The following is a 22835-nucleotide window of genomic DNA, read 5'->3' as shown; positions in this document are numbered from 1 at the left end:
GGAGAATTAACAAAAGTCACCCCACCGCAGCCTAGCCTGATTCATTGGCTGCCCAGCAAAAATCAGCACTTTATCATCAAAACACCTCTCCAGAAAGCCTAAGAATAACGAAACCAACACACTCTTTAGAATGTTATATTTCATAAAAGACAATGATAAAAAAGTACAAACATTCTCATGAACAACAGAAAAAAAAAAAAAAAAACAAGATGATAGTACACAGGAAATTCCCAGCATATGTTTCAGTGCATTTTTCATTAAGCCTATCTTAGATACCTCTACAAATAAAATAATCTTAAGTACACTTCCTCTTGCTGATAAGCAGTGGGTACTTATAATATTTTAAATTAACTGGCTCATTAGCAATCCACTTCAACACAGTCATTAGTAAATGTAATAGAAAAATAGACTGGCAAGATCTGAAAAAAAAAAAAAAAAAAAAAAAAAAAAAAAAAAGGAAATTTTGTACATTTTTCAATATAGCCTCTATTTTGAAATGGATTTTATATTTTAAATTCTCCTATTTAGTTTTATATTGTGGAAAATGCACTGAAGAGCATCTGAGTATATGAAGCAGATTCAACCGTTAATATTTCCGTAAAATCTTTATTCTCAACTGCAAGACCTTCAGAACCTTGTAAAAATAATTCCTTTCTCCCCCCCTCCAAATTAACTCCTTGAAGAGAAGATGCTCTTTATTTGCCTCATCAGCAATGTGCTTGGCCTCCCCCCATGTTTTACAAGAATTATGAAAAATATCAAAAGGAACGTACAGAATTCTTAGTTCTGCACCACATTTATTTTGTTTGAAGGCACTGTCTAGGTTAAAATTAAGTACAGAATAGTACTGAGCTCAAGCAGATGGTATACAAACATTATTTTGATGTAATTTAAGATGGCACCTTTGAAAACTTCTCAACAAAGTGATCGAAGTTATTTAGAGAGGAGTGTTAGTTAACGTTTCATCAAGTAACATCCATCACTTTGGGGCACCAAAATGCAAACTTTTCAAGAACTCTGCTATATGTCATAATCCACTCACATCCCGGTTTAAAATTATATTTTTCCTAAGACCAGGCATGATTAATCACTTACAGCTGTGAAGTTATGTTAGTTCAGCCACAGCAAATGTGTAACATACTATGTATATATGTAACCATGCATATATATATATGCACTTGAATGGTTAAAAATCGCACATTTCACAGAATGCCTATCGAACGGGCACAAAAGCATGGTTCAGAAAACAGTACAGACCTACAATACCAAAGATGTTTGGTAATCATAGGTGAACTTTGTACTGAAAACCAGAAATCACTTCAAAATTACGACAATTTAAGGTTTATTCAACAGTTCTTAAAGAATTGTATTAGTCCGTTACGAAATAAGACCAACTTTATTTGGAAGATGTTGTTGATCACGTTTTTTTACATAAATATGTTGATATATTAATTACCTCCCTTTATCCATGTGCTTCAGAATATCCTATACACTCAGTTATAAAAATATTTCAGGAGGTGATCTAACTTTTGAAAAGATGTTCTGTTCACTTTGTACTTTTCGTTATCTTGGACCATATCATTGCTAATGCATATTAGATAAACTGGTAGATTTCAGGGTAATTCCCATAAGGTTTATCCCTTATAATTGTTCTATAATTGTACTACAATGAAATCACTACATTTCTACAAAACATTCGGGATGTCTAAGTAAAATCCTAACTTTACCTAAGAATAACTAAGATTTACTGCTGGGATGTCAAGGAAAATAAAAAGTGTTTATGGCAAACAAAATATACATAGCACCACACTATTTGTGGCAGCAATTCAGGAAACCAACACATATTAATGAGTTAGTATTTTTTGTCTATACTCTTACAGAACGCTCTATGGATAAACAATCCTATACTGCTTTCCATTCTTTACAGGAGCAGAAGTCAGCCTTTGGTTCCTAAAAGAATTGAATAACTGCGACAAACAAAACAGTTCAGGAGAGCTTAGACTATATTTGCATTAACATAGAAAATAAATGATTCAGTCCTTTTCCTTACTGCTAAAAGAAGAATGTTCAAAAAAAAAAGTTAGGAAAAAATTCTTAGCATTGAGTTACTTATAAGTAGCTTAACATTATTTTCCTATTATCTGTTTGTTTGTAATGTTTTTCATTCTAAGCCAAGGAGAGAGGCTAGTTACTCACACATTTTACACCACAAAAACAGAGAAACAGACAGGACCAATTCTTAGTGGAACTGTGCAACCTCAATCTCATCTGAAGTCATAGACTTGAGGACACTCAGTGCATCATAAAAGCATTCAGCACTGTACTAGAATAGGCCCTTCAATAGCTATATTGATTAATATATTATAGGTGGAAATTTAAAAAGCACTTAGCTTAATTTCAGTTGCACTTATGCAGTTATAAGGGGAACAGTTTGACCCACACCATGTTCCTGAAAATCCCACACTGCAAGCATTAGAACTATGTTTTCTTATTTTCTTTAAAATCTAACTTTAATATTCTTCCAATGAAGACACATTTTTGGCTCTTCTGATTTTGGAGGAATAAAAGTGCTTTTCAATAGTATTAAAAAAAAAAAAGACAATACCAAAAGACTGTATGCACCCAGACACATTGTTTTAGCATTAAAATCCCTGACATTGACACTAGTGGCACACGTGGAAACATTTAAGAGTTCCTGTAGATCATAGAATGTAACAACTGCAAGATTTTCCATAATACGCATGCAATAGGCATATAAATATGATTTAGATGGCAGGCAGGGTATAATTTTGCTGGCAATAAATAAAATTAATAGCTTTCTTTTGAGAAAGTTCATATATGAAATTGATTCTTCTATATAGATATGCAGGAGGCCTAGAGCTCAAAACTAGTATAACAGTTTACAGTCATAGCTGGCCAACAATTAATATTTCCTTCATTTCACATAAGGTATAACCTTTTTTAAGGATACTTACATTTCACACTTGTTGTTTCATGCTAATAAAAACATTCCTATAGAATTCAAACAAGAACACACTCAAATACATACTGGAGCATAAAATATTGAGCAATTTAAAAGCAATGTACACACATTAATTTACATCACATATTTACAAAACACATTTTAAAAAGGAACAAAAGCATTCATTTAAATACAGGAGGGCAGAGTGGGAGCAATTTAGTATAAAAGAAGTCCTGGAAGAAGAATGTCTCTACTTCCAGTGAAGCTAGCAAGTCTGTTTTCTGCAGTTTATTTAGCTGAGTGGTTAAGATAGAGAATACAGAGAACGAAGGCTTGAACAGTAGTCTCATGCTGTAAACATCTGAGTGGTAGCTGCTGGCTTTTCTTTCTGAACAGAATGTATGGCGAATACAATCACTTTACTTCTCATCCCAAATATGCATCATCAAAAGGACAAAACCCCCTAATTCTAAGATGTTGTGTTTTTTGTTTTACAGTGTCTTCAGTGTCTATTAATACCTTCCAGTGCATTAAAAGTTTACTCCACTAGGATAGCTTGCCACACCATTTCCATCAATAGTCTCTAATAGGAGCAAGTTCTGGCATAAGATTAACAGTTACATTTTTATACAATCTACTGACAAGTATTTTAGGAGTGTATACTAAATTGTTCAACCCATCAATATACTGACGTTCTCTGGAATACCTCAGAAGTTTATATCTGTAGAGAGAGTCGGAAGAAGAGAACATGAGAAAGATTTGCAGGAAACCATTCAATTTATGTTAGGCATGATACAGTAACAGTCACATCAGTATGGAAGACTACCACCTTTAACTCTGAAACTATCTTTCAGTTTTTTAAAATCACTGATTTACCTAAAGTTCAAAAGCTGCCACTTGGGCTTTTTTTTTCCCCCCCTAAACACTTCGACTTCGTTTATGCATACAAGCTGATCTCGAGACCATATAACAAGATCAGAGGTGGATGTTGGTGGTATGGTAGCAGAGGTTGAACCTTCCATGCCAATACATTCTATTGTCATGTGGCAATGGCAGAGGAAGGGCAGACCAACAAAATGGTATCTGACATGGAAGTGTGCATGGAATTGAATTCCACCATGCAGAAAGATTGACGCTCCTTGACATCCATTCATTTTTGCTGAACACTTCCAGTGACCAAACAGTGGATGTGAGCACAGTTAGGTTGGTGCACTTCAGCACTGACAGCAGTGACAGAGACAAGCCATGTTTCAAATGGTTGAGGAGATTTTTACGAGTGTGGTACACGGGGCTCTTGTTCATTGCTGGCAAAAATGCATAGTTAATGGCAGCAACTATGTTGGAAAATAGTGGTTATTAGCTGAGAATCTGCTCTATCACAGTGCTATTGTGCTCTTTGTATCTGTTGTAGTTTTTATGGAAATCGTGGCTTTGCTTTTGGGGCAATCCATGTACTTTTTGTAATTCCAAACTAAATTTCTTTTTAAAGAGACATTCAGTTTCTTCACTATTCTGTGCTAGATAACTCACTGTGGAGATATGGTCTAGATGCCTTCACTGTGCATCAGCATACATTTAAGATGTCTGAATTTCTTTACATTTCATACTTTAGATTCCTGCATTCGCAAACATCTAAATTGCAGATTAAAAAGCATTTTTTCCTCATTGGTTACTGACATGTACATTTTAGCATATATTTTTATAGCACGTATTTACTCATACCTGCTGTATATGACCATTTTCAGCTTTATTCATTACTTTTAATGAATGATGCTCCCCAAAAAAAAAAAAAAAAAAAAAAAAAAAAAAAAAAAAGACATCCACTGATAGCAAAACTGAGCAGGATTTCTAGTTATTTGCAAACATACCAGAAACCCTATATTTTGTGCTTCATGTTACAACTTGAAGATGCAGCTTATGTGCTACATTCTGGTTGCTATTCTAGTCTAGGGTAGCCAGAGTGTTCTGCATGAGAAAGGAACCACAAAACAGAAAGCTGAAGTCCACATGACCAGGAAACAAGACGACCTTCATCTCAGAATACAGTGATGTATAATAGAAGAAAACAACCCTTGAGGAGTCCTGAAGTCTGTTTTCACACAAATCATCATCCCCAGCTGTTCTGCTTCCTTATGCAGAATATCTAAATCAGCAAAGTAGTAAAGCTCTTCCAACACTAGTGTCCAAACTATAAAGGAACTACGATTTTCTGCAAAGATAATAACATCTCCTGACACAAAAACTTAGTTTAAAAAAAAAAAAAAAAAAAAAACCTGAACAAAACACATACATTTAAAAGACATGGAATTCAGCACTGAAGAGGGAGCAACACTTACAAGCACTGACTGCTTATTTGTGCATGAAGAAGATATATGTAAGAAAATCTTTACATCACTAGCTGCAGTGTTTGATTAGTTTTTAGTTTTTCTTACCTTCCTAAAAACTGGACTTCACCTCTGTGATGATGAGGAATGGATTTGTATTTCCCTAAATCTCCCTCTGGTCTTGTTACATTGTATCCAGCATAGTGAACCCTAAAGTGCAATAAACAAAATATCAAAAATGCCTTTGTTTTTTTAAGTTACAGCAAAAGTGAAAACTGTGCATTCACCGTTTTAAAGCTCAGTCTTTGCATTCACTGACATTCTCTCCCTTAAGAAAATCCCTTCTGTCTTAACAAATAATAATGCTGTCAAAAACTAATTAAGTAGGGAACATTAATCATTGTATGTTTAAGGCACAACAGGATGAAAAATACGAGAATAGCAGGGAAAGGAGAAAAACAAATTCTTCTTTTAAAATACCCCCCTCTGTATAAGAACTCATGTTTTAAGAAGTCCACTGGAATTTACAGTTGTTTACTGTGAGCAGTTAGTAACATGGCAAACGCTGCTGTCCATTATCTAATTTGTGACCATCTGTAGGGCCAAAATTACCACTCACAGTTCTTAAGATATTAAATTTAGCTGAAATTCATCCTTACTCTACAGCCTGTAACATGTTATTCTGTAATGCTAGCAGTAGAGACATATTAAAAGTAAAAAGCTACACACAAAGGACTAGGAGGAATGAGACTAATATACGTAATACTATTATCTGTTGTTATATCTATTGTATGTTAAAAGATCTCTCTCTTAAAAGTCTGTTATATACCCAAACCAATAAGGCCAAGAAAAAAAAAAAAAAAAGAATGTCATACTCATTCTTTTTTTCCTTAAAACAACAGAATTTATCAATCTAAAACAAATTTTGATTGTTCACAGACATTGGAGACTGTAGAACAATCAAAAAAGATACATTAAGTATTGAACGTTCACCTGTTCCAAAGATCATCATCTTCTCCACCCCACCCCCAGAAGGCATTTGGAAATCCATTAATCTTCTTGAATTGTTCCACTGTCAGGCCACTTACACCACCAAAGAACTCATTGTACGGAAGTCTGAAAAAGACAAATTTCATATTCTTATCTGGACTTAGGTAAATAGTCCTCTTATTGAGAAATACTCTTCAATAAAACACAAAGAATCCATAACTGAGGTCATGTACAGAAGCAGAATGCATCTGCTAAGACAAACTGACTCACAGATCACTGGCATTAATACACATTGAAGTCACATAAAATGTTTACAGCAGCATTAGATTTGCATCAGATTTCTGCCCAGGGAGGTACCGACCCTGGGAGTGTTCAAGGAAAGGCTGGATGTTGTGTTGGGGGACATGGTTTAGTGGGAGCTATTGGGAATAGGTGAACGGTTGGACTGGATGATCTTTTAGGTCTTTTCCACCCTTGGTGATTCTGTGATTCTATGATTCTATTCTACGCATGAAAGCTACCCTCACACTTAAATTTATGTCTCAAATCTGTAGCTGTAGACTTATGCTACAAATATGAGCTATCACATATTTCAGATGGCTGATTTAGATCCAAAGCTGAAAGTATGAAATGAAACTTTCCAATTATCTTTCAAACTACTCAACCAAGAAGAAAAAAAACACTTACTTAAAAAAGCAATGGAAAAACAATAATAATAAATCAGCAATCAGTAAAGCATCAATTCAGTAATTTTAATTCTCAGCTGTATTCTATGGAATGGTTAAAAGTTAAAAAGGATCAGTTTAATAGTATATATTCAACTATAGTAAAATACTTATCTACTTAATAATGAAAAATTTAGATTTCCAGGTTTTAGAAAGTAAATTTTTTAAATCAAAGGTATATATAGATGTATAGGTATGTATTTTTTTTTTTTTTTTTTTTTTTTTTTTTACAGTAAGCATACACTAAGCACTAGCTCATAATTATTAAGTAATACACAGCTGACCAACAAAAGCAGCCAATATTCCTATATAATGCAATAGATATACACCAGGAGACTTGTGCAACGGGATTTCCAGTCCTCAAAATATTTCCTCACTATTAAAAAAAATAATAATAATAATCAAGAATCAATATTAACTTGCATGATTTATAGACACATTCTTCACTCAGTACCTGCTACAGTGAAGTCTGTTTTAATGAAACAGAAAATCTGAAACAATGTTCATCCATTGGATTTACTTTGAAAGAATTATATACGCTTCAAGAATGTTTCTTAAAGACCCAGAAACAACACAGATAAAGCTAATTACTTACATGTACATGTATTTATCCAGCTTTGCTGCAAAATGACGTGGCATTTCTCCACATCCATAATAATTGCGGTCATTTTCAGGTAAGTGATCCACATCATGAAATATTATGCAGTCCCAGACAACATCCTTCATAGCCTCCTTGAAGCCAACATTAAAGAGCATTGCACGATTAAAAGGTTGTGTACCTGTCTTCAAACAGCAAGCAAGGAAGAAAGAGACATACTTTCAACACCAGAGAAACACACTATATTCCACACAAAAAGAAAAAACAAGTATTCACTTGTTGATGCCTGTTATTTCTGTAGTTAAACAGAGGAATGGCTCTGGTTAACATTATCAACTGTACTTTGTGGTTTAGCAGTCTGAAACAGCTTTCCATCTTGCACAAAACTTAACAGCACTAGCAACTTACAGCATTTGTCAGTATAGCATGATGTTATCAGTTACCTGAAGTACGTGAAGCTTTTGTTATTATGTATGTAATTATAATTAATCATATTAATTATAATTATCACCTTAGAACTTAATTCCAGTTTCTGAGAAATTTTAATGAAATTAGATTCAAGTTCTTTTAATTTCAAAATTTAAATCTTCGTATTTCTATTTTGAACAAATGAGACAATATAACTAATAAGACTGATTCATAAAGCAAATGCATTCCACATGATTTAATGACGATTGTTGATCTTTTCCTTTGTTTGCTACTTTTCCAATTGCCACCTGAAAACGCCACATAAGGTAAGCCATGAGAAATCCAGTAATTTCTTTAGAGATCTACTTATCTACTAAAGCCAACAACAGCACAGATTCTTCCATTAATCTCAACTACTTTGTTCCTTCACTGTGACTTGCAGACACTCTGTTGGCTGATTGTTTTTTTCCCTCTGTCCATTCCTCACTGCTTCTGAAGAGTCTCAGTCTCTAGCTAGTTAGTAATGCTGTACTATCAACACTGCCATTATATTTCACTTCTATTAACCAGATAGCATACACATTAAAGCTAGTGGCTTTGAATGGATTTCATCAAGTACATATTGTAAAATGGCCTTCTCTAAATGATCATTTCCAAACCTCTCCCCATAAAACAAATGTGGGTGTTGTTTTTTTGTTGTTGTTGTTTGGTTGGTTTTTTAAGCTTGAAAACTTAAAATGACAATAGATTCCAAGAAGATGGGTTATATTATCTCTACAAAATACTAGCCTGCACTTGGGGAAAAAAAAAAGCAACACAGGCTAATCCTTAGGACGAAGCTGAACATTGTTTTTTCACTCAAAGAATTAGAACATAGAATCATAGAATCCTTAGAACTAGAAGGGACCTGTAAAGGTCATCTAGTCCAACTCCTCAGCAACGAACAGGGACACCCACAGGCAGGTTACCCAGAGCAAGCATAACATCAAGCGTGACAATTTTTAAATTTCTGATTCATCTAAATCTTGGTAAAAAAAAGTCAGATCTCCTTTAGAAAGGAATCCTAAGGATTCATTTTTCAAGCCAATGTTGTTACCTGTTCAACAACATAGAAGGCGAATTCCAGCCGCTGCTTCTGCAACATCGGTATCAGGTGCCGGAAGAAAATGGGAAGATGCTCGTGACGATTACGGAAAGGAATGATGATCGCCACCTTCAAACATTATTTATGTAAAATTATTTTGTTAATATTTCTTAATTATGCTTTATTTAATACAGATTAACTGTTCTACCATTGTAATAAAAAATTAGCTCAGTGTTCTAAAATATGTCATTTCCATTAAGAAAGCAAGTTCGAATTTTGATCAAGCAGCTGAAGTGAGAAGAAAGTATCTTTAAGTAAAAGCTGAATGTAATTTTCATTTTATGATAATTTGCTTCTAGTTACACTTTAACCAACATACACATAGGACAAGTTTATGGCTACATAACAAAGTGTTTGATTACAGCTCATGACAATCCATTTCATGTTTTTCAACAAGCTTTAGTCTCTGAGCACAATACACACACTTTAATTTACATATAATAAAAACCATACCAATAGAAGACTGAGTACTTGCAATTGAATTCAAACAAGAAAAAAAAAAAAAGCAAAGAAACACCTCACCTTCCATCGTGGCTTACAGTCTTTGGGCTTCCAGTGTCCTCCTGGCTTGATGTCTAAGTCTTTTGAAAATAGTTGCTGAATTTCATCAAAACTAATTTCACTCATATTTACATCAATAAGGCCTCCTATATAGAAGAAAAATATTTATTAATTTCAATTATGATGGCAGGTCTAACTCTACAAAGCATACAACAGGCAACTATCAGATTCCTTGAAAGTTTCCTTGGAAATACTTATAATGCTTATATGCATTTTTGTATCAACATAAACATCACTCAGTTTCTCTGATTCTTTATGTTTGATGCTGTTGGAACTTTTTATTACATCCCCAAAGTAGGAAAACTAAAATATTTAGTATTAATTAATTAATTTTTTTTTTAATTAAAATAATTACATTACACTTTTAAGTACAATCCAATTGGCTACATAAGATTAAGAACAGTTTTAAACTTACTCATGTAAGGCAGTTTCTCTGGACAAGCCTGGTAAGGAGAGTAAGTGAAGTTTTCTGGAAGATACATTGTTGTTTGAGCAACACAGTCACTAGAATTGTTTCCTTCAGGATAATCTTAAAAAGAGGGAACAACCGGTGAAAAAATCTAAGTAATCCAATGATTTTGTATCACACAGTTGACACCACTGACTTTGCAAATACAAAATTCCTTACAGCGTGATGAAAAACCATTCTATCACAATGCCAGTAATTCACTTGCAATCTCTGTGTTACAGCTATGACATTTTCACTGTTAAAATGAATTGATAAACATTAATTTATCGGCCTTCTCCACAGTCACTGAAAAACTGGATATGCTTCTAGGTTTTCATAGTCAAGCTATGACATCAAGGTTTGTTTGTGTAGGTCCCCCCCTACTGACCCCCAAAAATCTTATAGAAATGAAATTAAATAAGAAATTTTCTTACCTGTTCCATTCAGTGTTGTATTTTTGTTCGTATACAATCTGATCATGTGTCCTATTGTTTTTACATTTTCCCTCAGCATTATACCACGAGCTTGCACCATGAAGAGATACGTATTTGCTGAGAAAACAAAAAGCAATTTTGATTTGAATTAAAATAAAGTTATTTCAAAACTTTTCTAACATCCACTTACAGTGTGCTCAACTGTTTGCTACTAGGTCTGAATTCATAGCTAGTGAATATTAATACTCCAGAATGAAGATCCTCAAAGAGTAAAATTTAACAGCAGTAAAACAAGAACAAAATAAATTCAGTGACAGGCCTATTTATAAGATAAAATTATGGAAAGTCAATGTGTTTCATATGACACTTTCACTTTAGCTTACAAAAAGCAAATGACAGTGCAGGGAACTAATTGAATTTAACTTAAGTTTTCATGTGCAGATGCATCCATCCATCTCAAATATCCAGGATACACATTAATACATACATCAAAAAAACATAGGACAAAAAAGTCTATAAATTCTTCAGTCCCACAGAACTATCTCCCTTTTTAACCATTAGTTAACACAGCTTTCAAGTAAAGTGTACTGCTACTCATTCACTCCTAACTGTTGTTTCATTATGCAAATGTTATAAATCACTGATCACTGCCAATCATAAAATATTAACGCTTGATAATTAGATATAAAGTATTCATTTTAGGCATTAAGCATGACTAAATCAGCATTCAAAGTGACTATGACACTCATCATAGCAACAACAGGAAATATTTGTCTCAGCTTTGCATTCAAAGTCCCAAACCTGACCTCAATAAAATTGTCAGTCCTAAACAGAAAGCAAGTCAGTTGGAAAAGGGGCTGCATTTATATATGAGTAAGCAAATGTGTATCCAGGACTCAAAGAGCTCAAAAACCAACGTAAAAAATCATTTTGCAGAATGACTTTTAATCATCGGAGCAACAAGGACCATATGATCATCCCTCAACGATTTTAACTTCAACCATTTCAACTATTTGAAGCGCCCATTTGTACAGCAGATATTTGGCTTGCTGGAACTAGTAATCCACTGTAACCAAAATGCTCTGAGATTTTGGAGGAAATAAGTAAACATACTAGATCTGATGACCCAGCACCAATGGCATGACACAAACAAGGGCTCACAATGCCAGAGGCAGATGTTGGTGGTATGGCAGTAGAGGCTGAGGCTGAACCTTCCCACCAATAACATCCAGTTACATTCTATTGCCATGTGATAGATGGCAGCTGAGGGGCAGTCTGACAGAATGGTGTCTGACATGGAAGTATTTATGAAGCAAAGGTGTAGGACTGAGTTGCTCCATGTGGAAAAAATGGCACCCACTGGTGCTCATCAATGCTTGCTGAACTTTCATGGAGACCAAACAGCGGATGTTTTGACACATGAGAATTCACTTGTGTAAAAGTTACTCAACTACTGAGATTGTTAACTTGTGTCAAAACCTTACAGCCACAAAAAATAAAGTGAAATAAGCAACAAAAAACGAGTTTGGCTGATATTGAAAGTAGGATCTCAACTTTCTTGTCTTTCTTTCTTAAGAAAGCTTAATGTTTTTTCTTCTGCTTACACATTTACCAGCCTTGGGATTTTTTTTTTTCTTCTTCCTCGCTGCTACCAAAGCACACTGGCTGAAAACTCTTCAGCTGCTACACAAATAAATAGTACACAAATAGCAATGGAAACTGTGGACACTGAACAGGCAGCAAACCTATTCTCCAGAATTGCTTCTGCCATGGCTGAAAGATTTATTCCACAAGTCATAAGAAAGAATATTTAAAAAAAAATCTACTCCAACATGTTACTATTATAGCTTTAGTAACCTGATGCTAAGTATTAAGTACAGAATTAAGATGAAGACCTTGAAACAAGTCCACAGGAAAGACAAGACGGTCATAACTGCCTTCGATTCCTATGGGAAGCTTTATTCTAACCCAGGCAAGATTGCAAACATAAACCTTGATTAAAAAGATTTTCGGCAAAAGCATCTACAAGCTTTCTTTTTTGAAGGAAAACTTGCTTCTCTTGAGGAAAAGGAGAAAAATGAAAATAAACACACCAGACATTTGTGACAGGCAAAGGTAGAAAAGGCATTTCTCCATGAAGTAGGCATCATGAAAATACAGTCAGAATTCCCAAAACAATCAGGCAAAGCCTGCTGTCAGCTTTGGCCTAAATTGCTCTTGCTGAGAGGAAGATCTAGCCTTGTCATGTCTAAATGAATATATCAGGGAAGCCCAGCCCAACACCTTGCATTCCTTGTCCATTTGCTTGACAAGCCACCATTCATTCCTACCCAAATACATACACAAAATGCAACGACTTCCTTTCTTTGCACTTTTTACCCTCTTTGTGCCAGCTCACAGGATCCTAGCCAAAAATTAGTTACAAAGATTACAAACACTCCAGCAGTTGTGTAGCAGCTGTACCAAAGAATTCCTCACAAGAAAGACAGGCAGGGCTCAGTTTCTACTACAGAATCCACAATCATACTTAAATCTTCCACAGCCACAGTTTAACCTCTCCCTGACACCCTCCAACAAGAGGCTCTTCTGTTGGAGAATAAAGTTCTATGCCAATGTACCTTTCATAGTTCAGCTCTCCTGAATGGCATAGATGGTCTGCAATAAACCAGAACACCTTATCCTAGCATAATAGCCCAGCTGTCTCTTTCTTATGCTCATCTCTTAAAAATGCACTGGAGGATAAAGCAGGAAAAAAAAAATAAAGCAGTAGCCAGCCTCCAAACTGATAGAATATTGCATCTTGCCATTGCCTGATCGAGTTCATATTCTACTGCCATTCAACAGCCTCTCAAGCAAGACAGATGCATGAGTTGCCAATTAATTACTTCAAAAGCTAAAAGCATCATGTGAAATCTTAGTCCTAAAAACATATCTGGTCTACTAGCAGAGGTTTCTCAGCAAAACCCTATGAAAAAGGGCACAGGTTACACTTCATATTACCCAGAAGTGACAGCAAGAAAGCATTCAAGACAATCCTTAAACTGAAGTGTAACAGAAAAACATATCAGTTCTCCTGGTGTGTTAAGGAAATAAGACAGCAGAATACTCAGGGTTAGAGTTTGACAACTTTTCACAGCAATCTTCCTTTCAATTGCCAGAGGTACTTGAACATGGGTCATCTTCCTGAGCGTGGCACACACTTCCAGAAACACTGCCTTTGCTGTCATGAAGACTTCATTCCACTATTATTTTTTCCTGCATCTGCACCAACCACCATTCCTGTCACATTGCAAGGCAATGAACCAACCAGAAATTTTCAAGTAACCACTCACAATCAGTTTTCTTCACATACTCCTTATTGAGATACACAGTCCACAGCAAGTTAGAAATACAGTGCTCGAAATTCCATGTGCAAAACCCACAAAATGTACACAGTTATACAGAAGTGCAGTTCAGATATCAAACAACAGGCCCATACAGGTCATTTTGGAATAAGTACTGCACTAAATGCTCTACCTAAACTGTCTGCAGGGTGAGCGTAAGCTCATACTTAATTCAAATGGATCTTTTTTTTTTTTTTTTTCTCCAGTTTTAAAAGATAACTGGTTATTAGTGGCTTTCTGTGTTAGACCAAGAACAAGACAGTTGGAAAAAAACTTTGCACTAGTTCTTAAAATGCAGATGTATGTGGCAAAAAAAGCCTCGACTTTTACATCAGGCAGCTTCCTATTATTTAAGTATTCACTTGAGAATCTATTTAAACCTTTATTAAAGAAAAAAAAAAAAAAAAAAAAAAAAAAAAAGTAACATTCTCAGATCATTCTCCATTAGGGAATCAAGCTTCTTCCAGCAGGACACTGAAAGTTAAAGCACTTTTCACAATACTATACAAATTAATCCACCCTCATAGAAAAAGCGTAGAAATTGCTTTTACATCAAAGCCTAGTAATTTATCATTCTGTACACCTACACCAAGGAAAAACAAAACAATCTAGATAATACAGTATACAGCAGAACAATTTAAGTTAAAAGTAGACCAACGATTAATGTTCTGAAGAACAGGAGGAGGAAGATAGAACTGATTATTTTAGCAAAACAGTCAGAAAAACATGAGATTACAAACTAGGATTTTTAAGATGCCTAAGAAGAAAAGAATAAAATGCACGGAGGTCATAAATTTCATTTTGAAATGCAGTTTTATCATTGAAATTGAAAAACAAAAACCAAAAGGGAAAAGTCTTACATAACACTTCCACAGCACTTGGCAAGAAGAGTCAGTCAAATATTTGCGTAAGGGTGGTAAGACTTGGGGACAGTTTGCCCAGAGAGGCTGCGGATGTCCTCTTCCTGGAAGCATTCAAAGCCAGGCTGGATGAGGCTTTGAGCAACCTGGTCTAGAGGGAGGTGTCCCTGCCTATAGCAGGGGGTTGGATCATCTTCAAGGGCCCTTCCAACCCAAAACAGTCTTTGATTCAAAAATTAGGTTTTGTCAGTGCAGCCCCAGCAGCACTACACACCTGCTCTTAGAAAGAAAAGAAAACAAAACCAGCATACAGAGAAGCTCAGATGGGGGATACTTGATAGAGAATCCAGAGACACTGCAAAATTAAAATGCAATCAACACTGCTTCTGCAGAAGGTAGGCCTTGCCAATGGCCATTTCCTACAAAGTCACACATCTGATATTCAACACCTGTGTTCATAAGATTTCTGAAAAAGCACATTCAACACATTGCATAAAAATTGATGTGGATTCAAACTGGTTAACAGAAAGATCTCAGCTGCTAACTACAAATGGGAAATAATCTCACAGGGACATTTCTAGAACAAGTCCCACACAGACCTCTTCTCATCTCAAGGTTATATTGTATTATTCTAAGCAACATGAGAGATATAAATACACTACTGGCAGACCTCATGAATGGCAAATCAATCAAATGTTAAATTCAAAAGTGTTCAGATTAAATTCTAAAGACTAAGCTATATATATATATAAACTACAGATATAGCAAATATAACTCAGCTTGAGATGGCTTAAAAGTCAAGAATTTAGGTGCTAGGAATACTTTACAAGCTACAGCACAAGGACTTTAAAACACATGTAATAAATAATTTTGCAGTAAAGGTAACCAAACTAAGCTAAGACTGCTGGAAATCACTTCCTGTTCACAAACTCAAATCTATCAAGAACACAGATGATTAAAAAAAAAAAAAAAAATAACAAAAAAAAAAATAAAAAAAAAAAAAAAAAAATCAATAGCAGTGTTCAAAATCCACAAGATTTTATTTTTACATTTCATAGAGTCATAGAACCATAGAATGGCCTGGGTTGAAAAGGACCACAACGATCACTTAGTTTCAGCCCTCTGCTATGTGCAGGGTCACCAACCAGCAGACCAGGCTGCCCAGAGCCACATCCAGCCCGGCCTTGAATGCCTCCAGGGATGGGGCATCCACAGCCTCCTTAGGCAACCTGTTCCAGTGCATCACCACCCTCTGAGTGGAAAAACTTCCTCCTAATGTCTAACCTAAACCTCCCCTGTCTCAGTCTAAAACCATTCCCCCTTGTCCTATCACTATTTGTTGTTAATCAGAAGTTTTTAAAACATATGCAACAACAACAAAAGAAAAGCATGTAGGCCTTGAAACTTATTTTTGGCCTGATTTACTGCTGAACATTTAAAATGAATTTTCAGTGTTTGTAATTTAATAATCAATGAACACTTATTTCATGGGTGTGATGAGACTGCTTTCAAGTTTGCATACATATACATCCTTGTAAGGAAAATATATTAGAAAGACACAGATCACCTTAATCTGTAAGAAAACCAACAATGACTGATGTACCTGGAGGTTAACAGAGATCATTCATATGATGCACGTAGACATATCTTTACCAAATACCACAGAGAGGTTTCAGAATTGTTTACAGTGGTGGTTTTTTTTCCACTACTCCAGACAATGTCTGTATACTTACTGTCACAGAATGTGCCTAATGGATGAGTCCTCTGGCTCCAAGTCTGAGGGACCCAATAAACATCAGTTATCTACTTAGCAGAGCCAGTAAGAAAGGCCAACCTACTGGTCAAGTCTCCACTTAAGGGTAAAGAACAAAAACAATCAAATATTTTAAGTGTGATACCCAAAACAATCTTCAATACAACTTCTTACATGCTTTACATGGAGCTGGATTCAATGAAGGTCCCTTCCACCTCAGGATGCTCCATTCTATCCTCCATCATCAGAAAATTAGCTGATGATATAGCAAGTTAAATAATTCAGTAGCTAATTCTGAAACAATTTCCTCCAACTAAAGCCTTTGATAAAGATTGAGCTTAAAATGATTGTGGCATTAGCAACAGCATAGCCTTTAGGTCAGTGGCACTGAGTCTCTGTACAGCAACTTGTGAGACTGTATTAGCATACCACAGCTAGTATGGGGATTCCAGTAAAAGAAAGGTTTCAACACACCAGAGCAAGCCCAGGGGAAAATCTTAATGATGGATTAGGTAATATAGAAACAGAAACTGAATGACATGGGTTTTTCAGTCCTAACAGGAAATGACTATAGGGAAGGTGCACTTTTGGCGTTTTCAGCCACACAGTGGAAACACTGAGAAGATGAAGTTGAATGCTTCTCAGAGCTAGATAGAAAACAATATACAAGGCAATGAACACGAGACAAAAAGATGGGAAATTCCAACAACATTACAACTTTCTCAGAGTTGTCAAACACTGAGACAGGTTGTCCAAAGAGATATTTGAAACTCAACTGGACACGGCCATGAGCAATCTGATCTAGTATGATCTGCTTGCAGCAGGAGGTTGGGTCAGATAACTTCCACACGTCTCTGCCAACCTAAATTATTCTGTGATCAAACAGCAAGTCTTCGGAAACATTACAAATGATAAAGATGCCAGCAACACAGAAGCTGTGCCTGTATCTATGTGCTCAGCACCTGGAATCACTCACTGGCAAATATTTATCTTACTGATCACATTTTCAGTTCTTCCCTCCATTTCTGCACAAGTTGAAAAGGATTGGTATAGTCTTCTCCTATCAGGTAAATCATTTCCTAATAGTGAATAGGGGAATGAAAGATATTAAATAGATCAACTTGTATGCTGAAACCAATGAAGATGTTACAAAGTCCTGCCTAGCTAGCAAGCTGCTCCTTGGCTAGGAATGACAGAGGAGGTTAACAGTAGCTGTGTTTTTCCTCAGCAGTCTCATTCACTGCTCAGGCTTTCTCCTCACTGAGGTCAAAGACAGACTATACCTTCCACAATCCCTGCACTGCTTCATACCCAGTTCCCACAAGTGCTATAACATCATTACACCCAAGCTGGCCAAGTCAGACTGCAGTTGACTACTGAGAGCTGTAAGATGCTGCTAGAAGTATTCTGCTGAAGTCAGAAAAAAAAGAAACCCTCAGTGGTGAGCAAGAGATTACAATGTTACAGTTACAGTGTATGAGATTTCAGTTATGATGCTGATAGGAAAGTTGAAAAATAAAGGTCAAAAGATAAATCTCTCTGGCAACTACCAGATTGGCTTGGCAGTGAAATAAAATCAGCAGGTGTTCTTTCTTGTTCATCAGAGCCCTCTATCTTTGTCTGATTCTCCTCATCTTTGGAGACATTCCACTATGTAAACTCAAAACTCAGTTCTTCTGACTATCAAAAGCAGACAAGGAGCACTGAGGTAAGGTTGCAACCATCTCTACTCCACTCCATCTTCTCTTCTTGTAAAACAGGGAAGAGGAAGTGCACGAAAAACAGTGTATGAATTCTTCTCAGTAAGCCCTGAATTTTTATATGGTATGGAATATTACATGTCTTAGTCTCAAAAAACACAATAGTGACTGAAAAACTGACACAAATGCTTTTCTACTCCTCATATTCTGAAATACACAGGAAAACAAAAGCTTCTATTTCCCCAAGAACTAATATCCTGCTAGGCCCCTACAAATAATAACAGAAATCAGTGATATACATATAATTACTGTGCAAATAAAAGTATCTAAACTGCAGAAATAAGCAAAAACATTCAAGAAAGTGGTTGAGATTTTTTCCTCTAAACAAACTACCTGGATCCCAAATTCACAAAACCTGCAGTTTCACTAAAAAAAAAAAAAAAAAAGTATAGATGCTACCCTTTAACAGAGGAAATGTGACAGTGACCTCTCCAAAGACTTCTCCAGAGCTAAGGAATTCCTTGTGTGGACATCTTGTCCTTTTGATAAGCGAAGAACTGCGTGCAAGAAGGGAACTCCATTGCATTAGACCAGTAAAAATTAAGTCTTCATTCAGATTTTGTCATTTCAGGAAGCCACTCTACTACATAATGTACATACTCTTCTTCTCATACAACTGGGAGATCAACTTCTCCCTCTCTTTTCAATTCCCACCTCCAGTAGGAAGAGAAAACACTTCTGTCTTCCCTTCTGCCATGTCTTGGATCTCGAGGGAGAAAGTGTTCTGGTGAACCAAGCATAGAATCATAGAATCACTCAGGTTGGAAAAGACCTTAAGATCATCGAGTCGAACCATGACCTAACCATGCTACCCTAACTCTAACAACCCTCTGCTAAATCTTGACCCTGAGCACCACATCCAAATGGTTTTTAAACACATCCGGGGACGGTGACTCAACCACCTCCACCAACCAATCTGTTCACTAGAACACATCTGCACATAGGAATTACGACAGATTACAACTATTTATGATAACTGCAGAGTAAAGTTCTATAGATATCTCACTTTTGCTTTGAGTTTACCAATTTTTCATTCATAGTTACATATTCATAAAATGCTGCTGGCTGAACTTCAGTAAACAATCTTTGTCATGCTTCACCTCCTCATGCACAATCAACTCTGATCTAGATACACCTATTCCATTACACACAATGGAAGGCAAAAAGCATGTACAGCAATTTGAAAATAGCACGTGCATACCACATGCAATTATTACATGAATCACCTGTCTAAACTATTTCTTTCCGTCACATCTTCCTTTGCTACTATTAAGATATTCATCCAAGAATACTGCCAGGATGGCTGCAGGCTTTATTCTGAGATAGCATTATATCTTCTTCCTCTCCATTGTACGCAGTAACATTTCTGGGAGCAAATCCTTGGAAAATCATCACATCTGCAATCTGGCAGATTTAGATTACCAGTGTAAAATTTTCTTTCTGTCCTTCTCTTCAACATTTTGTGCATTTACTACCCCAGTAAGACCAGCACAAGATGGTAGCATTTTGAACTCTCTTATATAGAGCAGCACACCAGTGAGCAGTAGTTGGAAAGAGTTGCAATCTCACAAACTCATTTAACTATTGAAGATTTCCTTTATTGCAAAACAAGACTTGATAGCGCTGACTATAACAGATCCATCTGAGATTGCAGTTTAAGTTTTTTATTTATTTATTTTTTTAAATGTTGATTAGGCCTGAACAACCTACCTCAAGAATTCTTCTGGTATACACTGTTGATTTCACTTCGCTTGACCCATAGTCAAGGGTCCCCCCCACCAGCTCAGCTGCCCAGGGCCCCATCCAACTTTGAGCACCTCCAGGGATGGGGCACTGCATCTTATCTGGGCAGCTGTGCCGCTGCCTCAATGCCTTTGAGTGAAAAAAGTTTCTCCTAACACCTAACCTAGATCTCCTCTCTTTTAGTTTAAAGCCATTCCTCCTTGTCCTACCACTATTAGATCAGAAACAAAAGTTAAGCTGAACAGCTAGAGGACAGCAGTCAGCAGGACACAATTATTGCAAGGATTTAGCCACCTAATCAGGAGTTACATTTTGCAGCAAAGACTGCGGAGAGGAGTTTTAAGCACTAAGAAAAGACAGAGAGATGACAGGGAGACAGCATTACAGATACTCGGGAAGGCCCTGACAAATCCGGAGAGGTGCAAGAGATAGCATCAACGTTCTCTGAAAAAGGGGAAGCACAGCCTAGCCAATAGACACACCACACAGCAAAATACCACAGAGCACCACACACAGTATTTCTTATCTCAGGAAACACAAGCCAGTTCTGAAAGACTCGTCCAGTGAGGAAGAGCCTGATGCCCTCCCTGGAAGAGCACAAGTGAGCTAAGAACACAGCACCAGTCCTGTGGCTTGCTTCCCTATCAGACCCAGACCTGCAACTGTGTTACGCAGCATTTCTCACATAACTCATCTCCCCACTGCAGCAGCGATTTCAAAGGTAATAGTTAACCAAGCGCAAAGCCTCTGAAGACATCCCACTGACAGAAGAAAACGACAAACGTTTTAACGGATTTACGCAGCTACTGTTGCCTTAAAAAGATGCATTCAGGCAACCCTGCGGCTCACTCCTTCCTCCTGCCATTAGCTTACAGCGCGGCGCTACGGCCAGAAGCGTTTTCACCTCACTTTCCTGGCCTGGCAAGCAGGAATAGCACTGCCCACGTCGCGACGCCAGATGAACCTTCTAGAGCGTCGGAGGGCAGCACAACAAAGATGCGGGGTTAGCAGCAGCGCGTCCGGCCCCGCACACCACCACGGGTACAGCGGGGGTCCTTGAGGCCCGCCTCCCCTCCCCCAACAACGGGCCGGCTTACCTATGCCAGGGGCCACGTAGATGAAGTAGAGGCAGGAGGAGGAGAAGGAGAAGAAGAAGATGAACGCGAGCATGGAGCGATTGGAGACGCGCAGCACCTTCCGGAACAGGGGCATCCTCCCGCCGTCTCAGAGCCGCCCGCTCCCCTCAATCCCGGCGCGCAGCGGCCGCGCTTCCCGCAGGGCGGCGGTGGGCTCCTCCCATGGAGCGGCGGCGGGACGGGGGCGAGGGCTGCGCTCCGCTCCAGCCGCTCCCACCGCCCGGCGGAGGGCTCGCGGAGCCGAGCAGGCGACGGCCTGAGCGGGAAGGGTCCCCTAGCGCTGCCGCGGGGCTCGGGGACCGCTCCCGCCGCTAGGCGCCCGCTCCCTCTTCGCAGGCGGCGGCGGCAGCAGCATCCCGGCTGCCGGCGGACAGCCACCTCCGCGCCCAGCCCCTGCAGCCTCTCGGCCCCGCCCCGCCGAGCCCCGGCTACTGCGGCGGTTGGAGCGTGCGCGAGCCGCGGCAGCGGCGGACTGCAGAACTGCGGCGGCGAGCGCGCACCCAACGGAGAGACGATGCCGCCGCGTTATTGCTGCTGCTGCTACCGCGGGCCAATGGGAGGGGAGGGAGAAGTGAACCCATCCTCCCGATTGGCTGCCGCGCGGGCTGGCTCTTGTAACGCCCGGGCGGGGGCCGCGAGGGTCCCTGTGCGTGTCATGTGACGGCAGAGCGGGAAGAACCGTTGGCGCTGCTCCCTTCTGTGTGGGCCTTGTCCGACCCCGTGCCGGTGCTCTACTCCTCTTCATGCATTAGTGAGCAGCCTCCGCGGGTTGCTAAGTGACAAGGGGCAGCGCCATTCCTCCCCACAGCGCCGCCACTGACGGAGGCGAGTGCCAAGGTGCTGGCGGGCAGCCGGAAGAGCAGCAGAGTCGAATTGCATAAGCATCCAGATCTGCTGCTTGAAGGTGTTCGGCTCCATCAGGTGTAGGGTGAGGAGAATGGAAACGCAGAATTGCTGCCCAGTGTTGCTAGATGTTGAAATTAGACGTTTCTCACTACAGTAGAATGCAGTACACACTAGTAATCTGTAACCACTGAGGAGTTTTGTGATTGACACTTTAGTGAACAGCAGAGATACAGGGATTTCCTAGTAATTGTTTCCATGAGAGAGAGAATTCTGCTCTGCCTGTTCTGGAACAGTTCTTGTACTAACAGTACAATCACTGAATCATTAAGGTAGGAAAAGATCACTAAGTTCCCCTAGTCCAACCATCAGCTATCACCACCATGCCCACTAACCACGTCCCTCAGTGTCACATCCACATGGTTTGTGAACACCTCCAGGGACAGAGACTGCAACACCTCCCTGGGCAGCCTGTGCCACTGCCTCACTGCTCTTTCTGAGGAGAAATTTCTCATAATGTCCAACTGGAATGTCCCCTAGTACAACTTTAGGCCATTCCCTCTCATCAGTCCCCTGGGAGAAGATGCTGATGCCTCAACACAACCTCCTTTCAGGGGGCTGTGGAGAGTGATAGATCTTCTCTGAGCCACCTCTTCTCCAGATGGAGCAATCCCAGCTCCCTCAGCCTCACCCTATCAAACTTGTCCTCCAGACCCCACACAGCTTCATAGTCCTTCTCTGGACACACTCCAGGGCCACAATG

At 38.4% G+C, this 22835-nt stretch overlaps 1 protein-coding gene across 1 annotated transcript; it reads right to left on the bottom strand.

The window, feature by feature from the left end:
- Window positions 1-119: 119 nt before the first annotated feature.
- Window positions 120-21368, bottom strand: B4GALT6 (beta-1,4-galactosyltransferase 6). The gene is made up of 9 exons (XM_042808912.1): window positions 21191-21368; window positions 10595-10711; window positions 10128-10241; window positions 9674-9798; window positions 9104-9220; window positions 7597-7784; window positions 6280-6402; window positions 5395-5496; window positions 120-3683 (listed from the first exon to the last, which is right to left on the bottom strand). Exons 1-9 carry the CDS (start codon window positions 21303-21305, stop codon window positions 3536-3538), a joined length of 1149 nt encoding a protein of 382 aa, XP_042664846.1. The 5' UTR covers window positions 21306-21368; the 3' UTR covers window positions 120-3535.
- Between the last annotated feature and the right edge of the window lie 1467 nt (window positions 21369-22835).

This window comes from Centrocercus urophasianus, unplaced genomic scaffold (assembly GCF_019232065.1).
Source record: "Centrocercus urophasianus isolate 14NV4802_14NV808 unplaced genomic scaffold, USGS_Curo_1.0 seq_11, whole genome shotgun sequence".
Classification (NCBI taxonomy): Eukaryota; Metazoa; Chordata; class Aves; order Galliformes; family Phasianidae; genus Centrocercus; species Centrocercus urophasianus.
Note: the sequence above shows the minus strand (reverse complement) of the source record. Positions and strands in the feature narration are given on the sequence as shown.